Source organism: Erithacus rubecula (genome assembly GCF_903797595.1).
Source record: "Erithacus rubecula genome assembly, chromosome: 19".
NCBI lineage: Eukaryota > Metazoa > Chordata > Aves > Passeriformes > Muscicapidae > Erithacus > Erithacus rubecula.
In genome coordinates, this window is record NC_136671.1 from 11,056,775 (window position 1) to 11,072,716 (window position 15,942).

The following is a 15,942-nucleotide window of genomic DNA, read 5'->3' on the forward strand; positions in this document are numbered from 1 at the left end:
ACTTTGTCACCCCCCATCCTCTGTGGTTCCCTTCAGGATTACCAACCCCTCAGGAACTGGCCCATCCCAAGCAGTGGTTGCTAGAATAATGTGCAGCTTTAAGTGCACATAGCAAGGTGTGGGATCATGTGGTGAGATGGAAGCATTTTTAGCTTTGGAGGAAAAAATAATTCCTACTCATCACCTACAGGAGTGCAGAAAAAGCACCTTTGAGCTGTTTGGAAATAATAAGCAGTATTAAAAAAATAGCTTTTAGCTTACAGCAGGATCCAGGGTCTGCACTGGCACATCTGCCAGCCTCAGCAGCCTGGGATTTGTCCTGCAGGTGGGGTAAAAATGGAGAGTGAGGCTGAGAGCCCAGCACAGGCTGCCCAGGCACCTCTGAAACTTCAGTCAAGACCCAAAATCTCTCAAGAGCCCTCAAGCAACACGCCCAGTTTCAGTGCCCGAGTCTCAGCGAGGCAAACCTGCAAAAGCCTGGCATGAGGAACGATTAATGCACAGCCCCAGGGGATGCAATTACAGGAGCAAGAGCAAGGGAAGGACCTGCAGAACCTCCACAGGCACCTCCAGAGAGGGGACAAGCCACGGTGTCCCCAACCCCTCCCTTCACTGCGGCATTTCGCTGTTTTGTGCCACCGGGTCCCCTCCCTGACCTCACCCCCTTTGCAGAAGGAGCTCCCGGGGCTCCAAGCTCAGGGAAGATCCCCAGCTCTGCACAGGCACAGCTGGAGTCCCACAGCCCTTCAAGCTACAAACCAGCAAATTGTGAGAAGAGCCGAGCTGAAGAGCTGCAGCTTTTACATAACACCTTCCCCTGCCCTCGCCCACCTGCACTGAGTCAGCACAGCAGCTTCTCCTCATCTGCACCTTCCCTTTTGTGCAGGTTATCCAATCTCTGCAGCCACCACAAACAGAATGGATCAAGAAACAATTTAAAAAGGCATTTTCTTCCCTGATCAGTTATTCTGCACTAGGATTTCTGGTTCATATTGCTACTAAAGCGACAGATATCACAGCAAATTACATCAGGTCTTTTCTGCCCTCTGACTCATATTCCTAAATAACTCTGGTTGACTCATTTCTCCTAACTTGGCTGAAATCTAAGATTTTCCTCTCTTAAAAATAAAAGGCTTTCTCCCTTCAGCCTCTCCAGGGAGATTGTGAACATTCCCACTAGCTAATTGTAGGAAATCAGAAAAAAGCAAAGGGGTTTTACCTGACAGCCAGCTCACCTACCTCCCTGCCCTTATTACAACATGGAAAATCTACTGTGAGCAAACCCATCCTGCATCAGCTCCATACAAAATGGATTCATTACATCCATCACTAAAAACACAGCCAACAGATTTGCTATGAATAATTAAAACATTTTGCAATTTTATGTTCCACATCCACCTACAACTGTGTTTATGTTGCTACAGAAAATAACTCATTAAGGTTGAAAATCATTAATATAACTGCACCATGGAGCCACAAGGAGACAGGACACCAAGAGATATGCTATTTTATTTAAAATCAGAACACAGTAGATAACAGAAAGACTTATTATGCAAACAACTCCACTGTATGTTTCACAACTTGCCTGGCATATAAAACTGCCCCTGATTAAGACAGTCCAGGATCACACAGAGGAACTGTTCAGGCACAGGACGACTCTGCCCCCTCTGAACTCCACGTCTGCCACGCAGCTCCACGTGAGGCTGAAAGAATTGTTGGTTTGAGCTCTGTATCTACATCATGATTCCAGTTTGAGAGGGCAGAGAAGTCCCAAGAGAGGTGGAGACTGAGCTGTGCAGGCTGGGGCAGGAATGGGATGGTCACCTGGAGCAGCCAGGGCCCAGGTGCCTCCTGGCACCCCAGGGCAGCTCCTGCTCCCTCCAGAGCTTCAGAGGGACCTGCCTGGATCAGCTGTGCTGGAACAACCAACTCCACAACTCCACCTTCTCTGGAGGCAGCTCTGAGTGCAGTGAGACCCACCCAGGAGCCAGAGCTGCTCCCTGCAGTCGGTCCCAAGTCCAAGTCCCAGCTCACAAAATGTGTACAAAAGACTGGCACAAACAATGCCACCCCAGGAGAGCATTGCCAATGCTACCAACACTCTGAAGCTGTGGTACACGGTGGATTGAAAGGATTTTTCTCCACTCCAATTGCTTTGGGGAAGTATATGCTATTTGTAGCAGACATCAAAAATCCTTTTATATATATATATATATAATTTTTTTTTTGGCAAGCATCGTGAGCCACCCCCTCTCGAGTCTCAGCTTGCCTATGGCATTTTAATCTCACTATCTTATAAACAGTGCAAATTAGTACAATTCTAAACATCCTAACCAGAGCAGAATTTATTTATTTATTAGCTATAACAGAACAGAAGAAGCTGTTGAAGGGCAACAGGTTGAAAGCACTGACACAGTTCTTGCCTGGTTAGTGTTTCATCAAGTTTGTTGCTGAAAAGACTGAACAGCTTTCCACAGTCATTCTTCTCCTTTACCCTTAAACATCACCAGCAGTCAAGTAAATATTTACAGTTTGTGTGCACACACACACAAAATTAATGGCAAAACGTTTTCCATGAGCAGCTGGACTTCAGTTATGAGCTTGCAATAACTGAAACATCACATTAGTTACATCAGCTACGTTCAAACTTACCCATCAGTGAAGGCAACCATAAGCTTACAAATAGCAGATACAGCTGGTTTTTTTCTGAAGTATGAGGGTCAGTTTTTTGTAAAAGTCAGTGCTCTCTAAGAGCCCTTAAATTAGAGTTAAGCAATGGCCATTCAAATGATAAAAATGCTAATATCCTAGAATTACAATCACAAGTAGTGATCCTAAGGCACATCAGCCACATGCATATGCAATAATGCATTGTTTTGCTTTCAGACAAAAAAATTGCATTAGCTTTGTCTGTATTTAGTGTGCACAAGAGGTTGTTTTTAGATAAAGTATCCCTGAAAGGTCATTGTTATCACAAAAGTTACCAAAAGACAGAAGATTTAACAAGTAGTAAAAATAGTTTTGGACTACTAATACCAATAAAGTCTGATACATAAAATGCAGTGCAAATTCACAATACACTTATCCATCACCCCCAACACTTCTGAGGATTTCCAACCCTCACAAAAAAAAGTTGGCACTTGATAAGTGTAAAATATACCTGGTTGTTTTTATGAAATCTTAGTAAAACTGATTCGGGAGTGTTTTAGTTTTTGTGTAGCAGGCTCAAAGAATGAATTTCTGTATTCAGACACCACCCTGGTAGCCCCCACCCACTTTAATTCTTTCTAGGACACAAAACCATTTCTACAGCAGACTCATGTTTAGCATCCAGATACAACAGCTGCCATTCAAATACCAGCACTAACAGCACAGCAAAGTTACTTTGAAACGAGTCATAATTAACCATGCTTATACAAAGCTTCAGTAAGAAAATAATACCAAGAAAAAATATCACACTATTAGAAAAAAAAAAAAAACCAAAAACAACCACATCCTGTACCATCACTAGATTACAGAAAAAACACACTTTGCAAACAAATCCAATGCACATTGCTTCACAAAATCCCCCATCTATAAAAGCTTGCCAGACTTACACTGGGGTATTGGTTCAGATGCCAGTAACACTGACCAACCTTCTGCCCTTTGTCTGCAGAAGGCAAAACAAAATGACCATATTTATATTTGCAGAATCGAGAGCTTCCTGTTATTAGCTTAATTTCAGATTAGTATTTGCTAACCACCACACTCCAGAGGAAATGATTAAGGGACAATCTGGGTCTTACATAAAGAAAAAAAAAATTAGATATTCTATTCTGACTGATGGTTGTAGTACAAACTTCCAAACAATGTAGTGCATTCCAGGACAATGATACCAAAAGGTTCTGAAATAACCAGGGGCTTTGACAGATTCTGGACTGATTGGTAACAAATTCACAGACACAATCTGTGCAAACAACAAGTTAAAATTTGCCTCCCCCGGTGCTCGATTAAAATACCAGCATGTGTCTGCACCTTAGGCTTCAAGAGAGTGAAATCTGAGCTGCCCTAAAAAGCCTCTCCCATCCAGGGGCGTGAGTCAGGAAGGGATTCTGGAAGATGCAAACAGCCACCGTGGACTTCAAAAGGCTTTTCTTTTTTGTCTCCTTGCAGAGAAACATTAACTGCAAATTCAAGATAGATACACATGCTCCCAACTGCAAAACTAAACAAAATGGGAAAGTTAAAAATAGTTCTGCCGAGTGAGAGACACAGTTAAGAAATAAAACAAAATTGTGGAAATTCAAGTGGGCAATTACATGTGAAAATCCAGTATTTGATTAAGAAAATACCCTGCCTAGATTCCTGGAATCACATGGTAGCAAAAGCTAAGCACCGGTGTAAAAAAATCATTTCTGTATCCAAGGTGTGGAAAAGGAGAAAAAAAAAACAACTGTTAGAAAGAGTCTTAATAGGCAAGGAAATAAAACTGCCTGGTAAAGTGTCTATAAAACCCTAAACTGGCTCTACAAACAGTTTAGTTTCATTTCAAGAGACCAGGACTTTGAGGGTATCAAGCTATTTAGGAGTGGGAGTAGTGCCTACTTTGATTACACACTGTCTAAGGTAACAACTGAAATGCAGAAATGAAACTCTTGTCATTTTCCCTGTCTAACCCCCCCCCAAGGTGTTCTGACAGGAGTTTCAGCTCAGTGAGCTCTGAAAACATCGTGCACCTGCCCTGGATGCACAGAGATGCTCAGGGGGGCCCGTGCACACCCCTGGCCCAGCAGCCAGATATGGTTGTTACCATCCCAAGGGTGTCAAGACACAGAATTCCTCAGAGAGACAAGCAGCTCCCTGTTGGCCACACACACATCCAGCTGCCACGGGAATACAGCACAACACAGGAGGATGCTGCTTTGCCATCACTAAGGAATTCAGAGCAAATCCACTGTGAGTGCCTCCCCAGTTTGATGGATTTACAGAATTTAGACCTTATCACCTTCCTAGGAAAACCTCATCACTGACCTTTGCAAACAAACACTCAGCACATTTAGCAAAGCAATTGCAAACCTCTGTGCCACAGCTCGGCCTTTGTGCTCCCTTGTGCAAAGAACAGAGGCTTCCCATTGCCTGCAGCAAGTCTCTGATGGGGGAAAAGGAAATAGAAGCACCAATACTTAAGTCAGACGCACCCAAATATCTACTGGAGGATAAAGCCAGGGTGTGGTGGAAGGCGAGGTGGTCTCTGGGGCAGAGGAGGAGGGTAGGGCGGCACACACTGGGCTGGGTATCCCGGCTGTGGCATCTGACTCGTGGGCTGAGCCGCTCCCGAGCGAGGCGGGAGAGGAGGGTAGGGAGCAGCTGGGTAAGAGAAGGCCGGTCCTGAGCTCACGGGGGGAGCGGGGAATCGTCCTGCGGGGCCGGAGGGAGGCGGGGGCGGCGGGATCCGCCGCGGCAGCACCGCGGGAGGAGGGGTCGCATCCGCCCCGAAGGGATCGGCGGCGGGCGCGGGCTCGGGCGGGCGCGGCGCCAGTCTCTGTCCCTTCAGCACCATCTCCTGCAGCTTCTCGATCTTCACCCGCCGCAGGTGAGCCAGCTTCCGCTTGCTCTGGTACTCGTCGATGAAGGAATCCAGTGGTATTTCGCCGTCAAGGAACTTCTCTGCCATATTCTGTCAAATACAGAACATTCTCTTAGGAAACAGCCTACTGCAACAGAATCTAAATGGCTCACATCCCAAAAATAGCATCATTTTGCCTGTGATTTTCCAGCTGGCATATGGAAGATGACTGGCATACTGAAGAATTCTGAGCAGAACTATGAGTTGGTTATTACTCAGAAGCACTGAGAGTTAAATATCACTTTTGCATAAATTTATACTGAAGTAACAGCAGTAAAAACATCTGAATCTTGCTCTGAGCATTCCCCTGATCACCAGAGATGGGAACAAACCAAGTCCAGCAGCTTCCCAGATTGCCAGCTAAGCTGAATTACAGCTCAGTGCTGCTTGAATGCCAACAGAATCACTGGGAACTCTGTGAGACTCAGCACAGAGATTATTGTTAAATCAGGTCTAAGACTCACCCTTACTTGTGGCTTTGGGTAAATGATGTTTAATAACTGAGAGCTGAACAAACATCAAATCACAAAATTCAGTTTGTCCTGGGAATGTCTTCTTACAATCACAACTCAAGGCTAATAAGCAAATTTTTTATTCCTGATTAATTACAGAAAATGCCTGCATGCAAATCAGCAAACAAAACCAAACATTCCCATTATTCTGAAGTCAGATCACCCTTCAAGCACTTGTGCCACAGCAAGTGGTGACCCCTGGCACCTGCACAGACACAGTGAAATCACAATGGAATATTTCATCAGAAACACTGGAGGAAAAGCAGCACAGGCATAGTTTTTTTTATTAGGCTACTAATTGACATCTATTATGAAGTAATACATATCCGAGACAAATCCCATTAAAAAAAGATTGCACATTTTTAACTCTACAAGTTTGAAGGCAAAGCCAAGGAATTAGGAAGCTTGCCTGTCTTTTCTAAAAAGATGCCCTTTCTCTCTTGAACTTCAAAGATGTTAAAGAGTAAAAAATTACTCAGATAAAAAAGAAATAAAATTGCTGGAATCAAATAGCTGCTCCCTGAAGTTCAAAGCAGAGACAAGACCATATTCTTAAGACTACTCCTTCATCTGTCACATGCTCAGCTCAGCATTGCAGCCATGGAAGGTTCTGGCAGTGGTGGAAGGGGCAGAACTGGGGTGTTCTGTCAGTACCTCTGTGTCTTCCTCAATCTTGGCCCCCTCAGCCTGCAGCAGGGCCAGCAGGGTCTCCAGGGAAGCATTACTGGATTGTCTGTCTGCAAAGGCACAGGAAGGACAGAAAATGACAGCAGGCTCTAAGTGACTTCAGAACACACAACAACCTCTAAGGGACATCTGCACAACCAGGCTCTGCAGTTCTGCACAGGATGGTTACAAGAAATATACAATGAGGTTCAGGAATACAATCAGAGAGCTAAGAGCTGAAATTTAATTCCAATTATGTATTTATAATATTGAAAGCACTTCAGCAAGTGCAGTATCAGATGTACAATACAATTCAGTATAAAAGTTAAATGTAATATGCCATTTGATTTATAAATAGTCACTGAAAATTCAAAGTGTTTTGCTCTTCAGCAAGGTAAATGAAGTAGATAATTTAGAGAAGAGTAGGTCAAGAACAGGTAGGTAACAAGAAGAATCCACAGCATCTGTTACTAGATGTGACAGTCCCTTAATAAATCATCAGAAGTGTGATCTATTTCAGCACTACACAAGAATGACATCTCACTTTGTACCCTAATTCACAGCTAAAAATGAGACACCAAAAACCAACCAACAACCAGACAACACATTTACATTCACTTAGAAAACAGCAAATCATAATTGTCACCATCCACTGTTACCTAGCTTTGTTTTCTTTATCTGGTATGCTTCAAAAAGAACTTGCAGCTCTTGATATTTCTCAGTCAGATTTGATTTCAGAGACTCCAGCTTTGGCTGGTACAGGAGATTTCCTTCTGCCAGACTGCGGTTGCTGGCAAGGGTCATGTCCTTGCTGTGCTGAACATTTTGGGCCTGGACAGAAATTAAAAACAAAAACAAAGTGTATGAAATGACAGTGAAGTTATTAAGCAAGACAAAATGAGAATTTGAAAACTTTTAAATAAACAGCAAAAGTAAGCTTTATGTAAGAATTAGTGCTGTGGACCTGCAACTGATGAACAAATGGTGAACATTGGTAGATAAAGCAACAGCTCTTGAAAAAATTTGAATTCCAGCAGTGAGATACAATGAGTGCAGAAGAATATCATCCCTTATCTTGTTAAAGTGTAAAAAATAAGGATGGCATCGTGACTGTTCCTTCTCTAGAATATTCTTCCCCAACTGTGTTACACCAATCCTGAATTAAGGCCAAAACTTCATTTTTTTTCAGTTTAATCCTTCTGCTTAACAGTTCCTAGCCTAAAGAAAAACTGACAATTCTCACACACCCAAGGTTCAGGCAGATTCCAGTTAGCTCACAATCACACATGCACATGATTTCATCAAGAGAGCCTTCAGGAGCTCTGGGAGAGCTGAGTGTTTGGACAAGTCTGCCCTGGGTGTCACATTAAATTCATTAAAATATTCAGACATCAAAAGGGGAAAAAAAAAAACAACCAAGGGATTTGATTTCAGATTCTCAGGCTGAATCAACAAGTGGAATACTCCTCCTGGGGCACAACAGACTAATTTTACAGAGCTGCCTTCAACACCAAGAGAATTTGGTGCATTTTTGTGAGCTCCTCCATCCAGGAGGGTCATTTTGGCCCCTTCCAGCCCAGGTTATCCCGGGTTATCCAGCTGGAGCTGCTCCCATTTCCAAACAGAAGCACAGACCTTGCTCCTGCCACACTTCTGGGTGGACAGAGCCACACCCAGAAACAGGAAAGAGAAAACCTAAATGAGCTGTTTAAAAGCCCCAGAAAAGGTCAGCATCAAAATTCAGGTGTTTTTCCAAGCACAGCAACTGTCTTTGAGAGCAATTACTTCCTTTTGAAATATTTATGTTACTTTAATTTAATTTCCTACATTCAATACTAGCTTGGTGTTACTCAAACACACCTTTGTGTCCAGATATCACTCTCCAAAAACCAAAGCTTTACTCTCACCCTGTTCTTGCAAATCACTTAAAAACCCAAAAACAACAAAGGATAATGCAGAGTCCTAAATACTACATCAATCCCAATTGTACTCCAAATTGTGAAATTCACACTTTCAATGTTGTTTTGTCTTCTCAAGCCTAAATAAGCATCCAGCCCTATGCTTGTGTTCAATGTGGATCCTTTCAAAGAATAAAAAGAAAATCCTCTTCTTACCTTGGAATCTAATGCAAAATAATGCAAATTAAACTGGTTTTCCATTTGTTTATTCTCATACGACCTGATCCTGTTAGGACTGCTGCTTTCAGAAAGGTGAAGTCCCCCCTATTTTACATTTTTTTTAAAAAGAATTATGAAGGGAATTCAAATACACAGGATTTAACAGTTTCATGAGTGGCACCCAACTCTTAGCAAGCTCCTGCCATCACCACAAGCCTTGTCCCTCACTGGCTCCTGAACTGCCAGCCAAGGAAAATTGTGTGCAAAAAGATTGATGGGTTCTGGTGCCTCTTTCACCATTTTAATGAGCTCACTACTTCCTCACAGTGAATTCAGTATTTTCACTGCTTGGGAGGCTGATATTCTGTCAAAGCAGGTGCACAGTCAGTTTAATGAGAGAACTTTGACCTCTCTTTTAGGATGAAGAAGATGTACATTTACTCAGGGCAGAAAAAAAGCCAGTGCACACAAACATATAATCCTTTCCAGAGCACAAATACCAGGAAAATGAAGCTTTTACTAAAATCATTGATAGTAAAGAGGAGAAGGTGGGACTCCAGATAAACAGAGCAAGACAGGTGAGACTTTTGTGATGTTGTCCCTGCCTCAATTGTCAGAATATTTCTCAACAGGACCAGGCAGGAGAAGGAAGAAACAAATTAATAATCTTTTATAATGATCTGCTGAATAACTTTACTTTTAAATCATTTCAAATGTGTGAAAGATGAGTAAGTGTCACTGATATTATGTATCTGACTTGCAAAAATAAGAAAAACGTGACTAATGTGACCTAACCACATCTAAGGCAGTGACATCCTGTCCTGTCCATAATTATGGACCAGACTCAACTTGAGCAAAAGTCTTAAAAATACTTGTTTTAAACTGAAAAAGTTAAGGTGTTTCTAATTGTACTTTAAGTTAGAATGCTTGAAATTACACAGGACTTAATGACTAAACTTTTTCCATATTAGAGCACTTCTGAGAAGGGCATATTTTTTCTAATAGAAGTTGATAAAAAATGGCAATTGATACTTAATGATGAATTAAAATGTTACTCCTGAATTCTTTACTTCCAACATTGGTCTGTGTCAAATTTCTTTTAACAATGCACATTTGGAGAGATGAGAAACTTGAATCTCACCCAAAACCATGAGATGAACCAGCTCCTCCAATACAAAGCAAATTTAGGAATGATGTTTAATGAAATTTAAGGAGGAGTTGGTGAAGAGCCATCCACTTGTTTCAGGACATTGAAATATTTAATGGCACTGAAAGAATTTTGAAGTCTATGAATTCTATTTCACAAACAGAACAGATATAATCCCAGAGCAATGCAACTTGAACACAGGCATGATTTAGAAACCAGAATAATCTCTGTAACTGATGTTAAAATCTGTGTAAAAACTTTACAGCAACTGTTCCACTGCACTTGGAAGTTAATCTGAGAAATCAGAAAGCAACCACTGTAAAATCTGCCTAAAGAGTGCTGTGGAAAAGCTTTAAAATAATTTAAAACTACTTTAAAAAAAAAAGCTGTAAAATCATCCAAGGGTCAAAGGCACAGTCCAGCAGGAGCAGTCTATTAAGATTATCAGTGCAGCACAAAGCATTCTTTCAACATCACAGCTTTCCACAAGACAAAAGCTGAGGAAGGAATAAATCCAACAAAAGGTATTTTGTTGTCACGTGTGACAAAAATGTGCATTAGCAGGAACTGCTCCTGCACTGGTTGTTCACCTGCCCACTGGAAGTGCAAGGAAAAAAGTTATTTAGAGATATAAGTCAGGAGCATGGGACTCCTGCAGAATTTCTAACAAGACTCCTGAGGTCATGAGCACTTCAACAGGCAGGAAATGTTAATCTGAAACCAGATGAAAATACCAGTCAGAATCACGAGACACAATGAGACAGGACAATATTAAGGAGAATATATGACTTTTTTTTTTTTTTTTTTTTTTTTTACCTGCTAAGCTCTCACTATGAATTCTGATTGGGACAAATGGGGTAACCACACTGAGCTGCTTAAAAGGGGATTTTCATGGTGCAGGATTGCTCATTCCTAAGCAGACCACTCAACACCAAACTGCTGCAGGAAAATGAAGCCATGGACACACTGAGGTTACTAAAAACCAAAGTCACCATTTATGCATCACTTGAAGACTTAGGCTGCTTAAAAAATAGAATGTCTTTAATGGACATAATTTGAATAATTTTGCTCAAGGATTTATTTAATGAGCATTTCCAAGAGCAGGCAGCAGCAACTGCTTTGGGAATTTAGAGTCTACTACTTTTATGAACTGCAGCTTTGTTTCATCCCACTTTTAAAAAAAGAAAAAAAAAAAAAAAAAGCTGGTTAAAATTAAACCAGAACTAGTACTAGCTTAGCAACATTCATACTATAAATGTTGATCCCTTACTCCAAAATAATGGTTTGCAGCAAGAGTTATTTGTGTAAAACATCTCTGAGAAGAGTCACTCTGGTTCATCCCAAAGCACATTCCCAGAGGAGCTGCCTCTGAGAAACTGAGCAATCCTGACTACCCACAAAGTCCATCAAGAGCTGCTATAATTATAATTATAAGCTTGCTCTGGCCAGCACCACAGCCAGGAGTCTCTTGGTACCTTCGAGAAAAAGTCTCTTAAGGAGCTATAAATAAAAAGCAGCTTTGTGTGGCACTGTTTTAATTGCTTTATACACTGGACACATCCCTGTTAGTTTTAGATTTCTCCAGCCTCTATCATTCCCACATTCTCTTTCACTTACAGATACTTGTAAATTCAGAATAAAATATGCAGCCATGCTGTAGAAGTATAAAGATACACATTTGGAGTGTCAAATGAACCCCTGAAAGAGGAGCTGACAGGTGCAGAGTAGGAAAGGAGACTTCTTTTACAGAAGATTTAGGAGTGCTTTTTATCAAGGACTCGTGAATAATAATACACCCCCTAACAACATCTGTTCTGCAATAAATATTAAAACATACTGCAGAGTAATTAGATTGGCTAAATTTAGCTCTTCTGATTACTTAAAAATGACAAAATAAAGCTTAGAAGGTAAGCTGCAGTTCCTAGACATTTCTTGCAGAGGCAAGACACTCAGCACTGCAATTTGCACTCATCAGACACAGACAGGTTACTCATTTGATGCTCAGCTAGAAAAGAAAAATCTGTAGTTGTCACCAAGTCTAATTCCTAACTTTGCAACTAAATTTCATGTTTGGCCAACAAGAACATGACCACTTGCACAATGTGGTTTTAGGACAGGAGTAGGAATCCAAGAAATCTGGGCACGACTGCACATAGTTTAACTTGGACTTTCTGCCCTGCATCATCTTTTCAATGAGCTTCTGAGAAAAGGACTATGCTCAAAAAAATCCTTTTGTGCTTGCCAGTGTACTCTGAAATGCTGGAATGAGAAGAAGGCAATACATTTCTGGCTTCTTGATTTCACATAATTAAGGTATTGAAAAGCAAGTAATTTTTGGCCATGGAATCTTAGCAGTCAGTAGTACAATACTGCACTGTCACAGAAGTAATGCTCCAGGAGATAAAAAGAAAATTCACTTTCACAGGGAAATTCATCAAATCATCACCAGTGTCAGGTCACAAATTCTCTCATCTGTTCTTTTTAGAGTTATCTCACCGAGACTGACTTTTATAAACAAATTACTTTTATGACCCTGCCATAGCAGGGGGTTTGGAACTAAATGATCTTTCAGCTCCCTTCCAACCCAAACCATCCTGTGATTGCCTATTTCATGAAGATGAATGCTGTACATGCAGCACAGAGATCAACCTGAGAGGATGATAAAAAAAAAACCCTCCTCAGTTTTAAAAGACTGGGACTACCAGACAAGGAGCTTCCTTCCTCTTTCTCACAGACAAGACATTCATTGTTCAAGCCCTGCAAGCCCAGAGGCTGCAAAGCCAACCTGAGGGACAGGAGAAGTGGCAGCTGAGCCCTGATGCCACAGTGTCACACACCTGGGGACACAGGACATGCTGCAAGGACATCACCCGTGGGCACTCACAGACAGACACACACCCCCACAAATCCTGCTCAAATGCCACACAGGAATACACTCCCTGTAACAATGGAAGTGCCTATTTTTAGCTGTTAGCAAGAAAGCCAAGTGGTTTTTCTAAATCCTCCTCCTTTGTGAACAAAACATTGGGGTTTGAGCTGGGCTTCCCTTGCAACAAGGAGAACAATGGGTTTTTTTCACTTATGGAAGGATCAGCTTTAACCAACTTTGTCACTGAAAATACAAGTGACCTCAGAGAAGTGGCTCCAGAATAGTGAATTCATCGGCATGGCACAGTAAAATTAGGAATTTAAGGACTTTAACCCTACAAGCTGGATACACATGGATTGACAGCCAAGCAGCAGTGAAGTCACCACGGTGCCTCCTTAATGTCCAGGATTTCCCTCTTTCCCTCTTCCTGCCACACACTTCCCAGTGAAAACTCAGGTCTCAGCAGCACATGCCATAAACAATTCAGTGAAGGCAAAAACAGAATGAGAAAGGAATATTCAAGTATGGCCAATTCCTTCCAAGATGGGTAAACACATTTCTAGTTGAACAGACTCCAGCAAAAGCCTCCACATCCAATAAAAGAGGATTACAGCAGACAGCAGCACAGCCCTGTTTCCACACAGCCTGAGCACCTTCAAACCTGGCCACACTTTCCAAACACCACTAAATATTCCCTCGGGCCCAGAGAACTTTACAATTTAAAAGCCTTAAGATGCCAAGGAAAGAGGAAAACCTGAGGGTCAAATCGAGACTATGGGCTGGTTGTGCAGTGAGGGAGGATCTTTTCTACTGAGAGAAGATATGGTTTTCTGTCACTTCTGACCTACAGTCTTAAGTCCAGACTGACAAATAAATAATAATAATGAGCCCACTAAGCCAGGCCTTGTGCCCGTGTCCCTTGTCAGAGGTCACACCAGAACCAGCAGCACTGCACCCGTTCACATCTTTACAAAGTTAAGCCCATTATAACCCGCTGAGTTTCCTAAAATAGTTTTTATTCAGCAGGGTGCTGCTGCCCCCAGCAAACCACGGGGCCTCCAAGAGCTCTCTGCGTGTTCTACTTTCCACAGCACCGCCTGCTTCTTCCCGAGTTCTCAAAATATATGCTCCCACGAAAAGTTATTATGGCAGCCCTGCTCCCAGAAATCTGCTGGCACAAAGTTCAAAATCCAAACTGTGGCATAACACAGCAAATAAATTCCCCAGGACACCTCATCAGCTCAGCCCAGCCTTCAGTGGGCCTCTCCATGTGTAATACTTTGACAATTTGGCTCGAGGCGATCCAGAAAAATTTCCTCAGAAGCACCAAAAGGGCCAGAACCTTTGTTTGAAGGAACACAACTATAACTGATTTCACTTAATGAACTAAGCTTCTTTCTCAAGAACACATTGCCACTGTTTTTCTTCTCCTGAGGCTTTTGTCCTCTAATTTAAGAAAACAAAAAAAAAACCCCAATAAATACAGGACCCAGAGAAGCAGAGCACATTTTTTTCTTTTCAAGTTTTCATACATATAGTTTCATCTTATTCATTCTTATTTGACTAAGAGTGAGATTCTTTCAGGCACATCTGTGGCCAAATAAACCCAGAACAGTCTCGTATCTGAACTGTAACACCCAGTGTCCATTGGCACATAAGAAAACCAGTTAAAGACAACCACAGTCAGAGGAAGAAAACAGGCTCCTATTTTGTTTTAAGAATCACGAATCCAAAAGCACGACTTAGAGCCTGATGCACTGACAAAGACACTTCAAATAGGCAAAACAAGCAGCAGAAAAGCCTGACAGCCCTCGCTGCGCCCAGCATACCAACGGGGGCACACAGAAATCTCTTTCACGTTGTTTTGAATTCACCCAGGCAAAATCCTGCACCACGGCCAAGGCACAAAACAAGGGCTGTGCGAACGGAAAAGCAGATCCCACCTCCGGGCCGTCAGTGCCTCCTAATTCAGCGGTTGAATTAATTTAATTGAGCGTTTTCCAAAGGCCGAGCCTTCACCCTTCCCACAGCAGCCAGCGGGCAGCGATCCCCCCGCCGCGGGCCGAACAAAAGGCCGGGAGAAGGAGGGCCGGGGGCGGCGGGGAACGGGAGGCGAGGAGCGACCGCCAGCGCTTCCCGCAGCCCCGGCGGCTCCTCACGCACCGGCAGCTCCGCGGCGGCTCCGGGGAGCGGGGAGTGACGGACCCCCAGCAGCGAGCGGCACCGGCGGCGGCGCGGACCCTGCGGGCTGAGGGGGGCGGCTCGAGGAGAGGCCGCGGCCGGGGAGGACGAGGCAGCCGCTCACCTCTTCCATCTCGCGGGCCATGCCCTGGAGCTGGTCCTCGTCGTCCAGCAGCGCGCTGAGCTCCTGCAGGCTCAGCGCCTCCAGGCGCCGCACGTCCAGCGCCATCCCGGCCCCGCTCCCGTTCCCGCCCCGGCCCCGCACCGGAAGTGCCGCCGCGGTCTCGCCCCGGCCCGGCGGGCACCGCCCTCAGCGCCCCCTGCCGGGGGGGCGTGTCGGGGCGTACCACGGGGGCTGCGCGGCGGGAGGGGGGCGCTGCTGGACGGAACCAAAGGGGCTGGGGAGGGGGGGCCGCGGTGGCTGAGGAGGGAGCCCCTGTGAGGGGTTGAAGTCCCGGTGAGAAAAGCCCCTAAGAGGGGGTGAAGCCCCTTTGGGGGGAGCCACTGTGAGGGGGGCCACTGTGAGGAGGTGAAGCCCCTGTGAGGGGGTGAAGCCCCTGTGAGGGGAGCCACTGTGAGGGGGTGAAGCCCCTGTGAGGGGTGAAGGCCATTGAGGGGTCTGTAAGGGGAGCCCCTGTGAGCGGGTGAAGCCCCTCCATGGACACAGCGCCGGGCAGAGCCCCACACAGGGCGAGCTTTGTGGGCTGTGCTCACATGAGGCGCTCGGGGCCCTCGGAGTCCCGAGGGATCAGTCAATGAGGTTGGAAAAGCCCTTTGAGGTCATCGAGTCCAGCTTGTGACCGATCACCACCTTCTCCGCCAGACCACAGCGCTGAGCGCCGCGC

The 15,942-nt window shown here is 44.0% G+C and overlaps 1 protein-coding gene across 1 annotated transcript; it reads right to left on the reverse strand.

Annotated features, from left to right (window-relative positions):
• Positions 1–1,490: 1,490 nt before the first annotated feature.
• Positions 1,491–15,394, reverse strand: VPS37B (VPS37B subunit of ESCRT-I). The gene is made up of 4 exons (XM_079323081.1): positions 15,222–15,394; positions 7,443–7,614; positions 6,772–6,854; positions 1,491–5,656 (listed from the first exon to the last, which is right to left on the reverse strand). The coding sequence occupies exons 1-4, from the start codon at positions 15,324–15,326 to the stop codon at positions 5,186–5,188; spliced, it is 831 nt and encodes a 276-aa protein (XP_079179207.1). The 5' UTR covers positions 15,327–15,394; the 3' UTR covers positions 1,491–5,185.
• Between the last annotated feature and the right edge of the window lie 548 nt (positions 15,395–15,942).

Excerpts from the sequence above, each read along its gene's own strand:
- VPS37B (XM_079323081.1), bottom strand. The coding sequence starts at position 15,326 with ATGGCGCTGGACGTGCGGCGCCTGGAGGCGCTGAGCCTGCAGGAGCTC. Across the intron at positions 7,615-15,221 it reads TGGCCCGCGAGATGGAAGAG|GCCCAAAATGTTCAGCACAG; the intron begins GTGAGCGGCTGC and ends ATTTCTGTCCAG. Across the intron at positions 5,657-6,771 it reads AGATTGAGGAAGACACAGAG|AATATGGCAGAGAAGTTCCT; the intron begins GTACTGACAGAA and ends TGTATTTGACAG.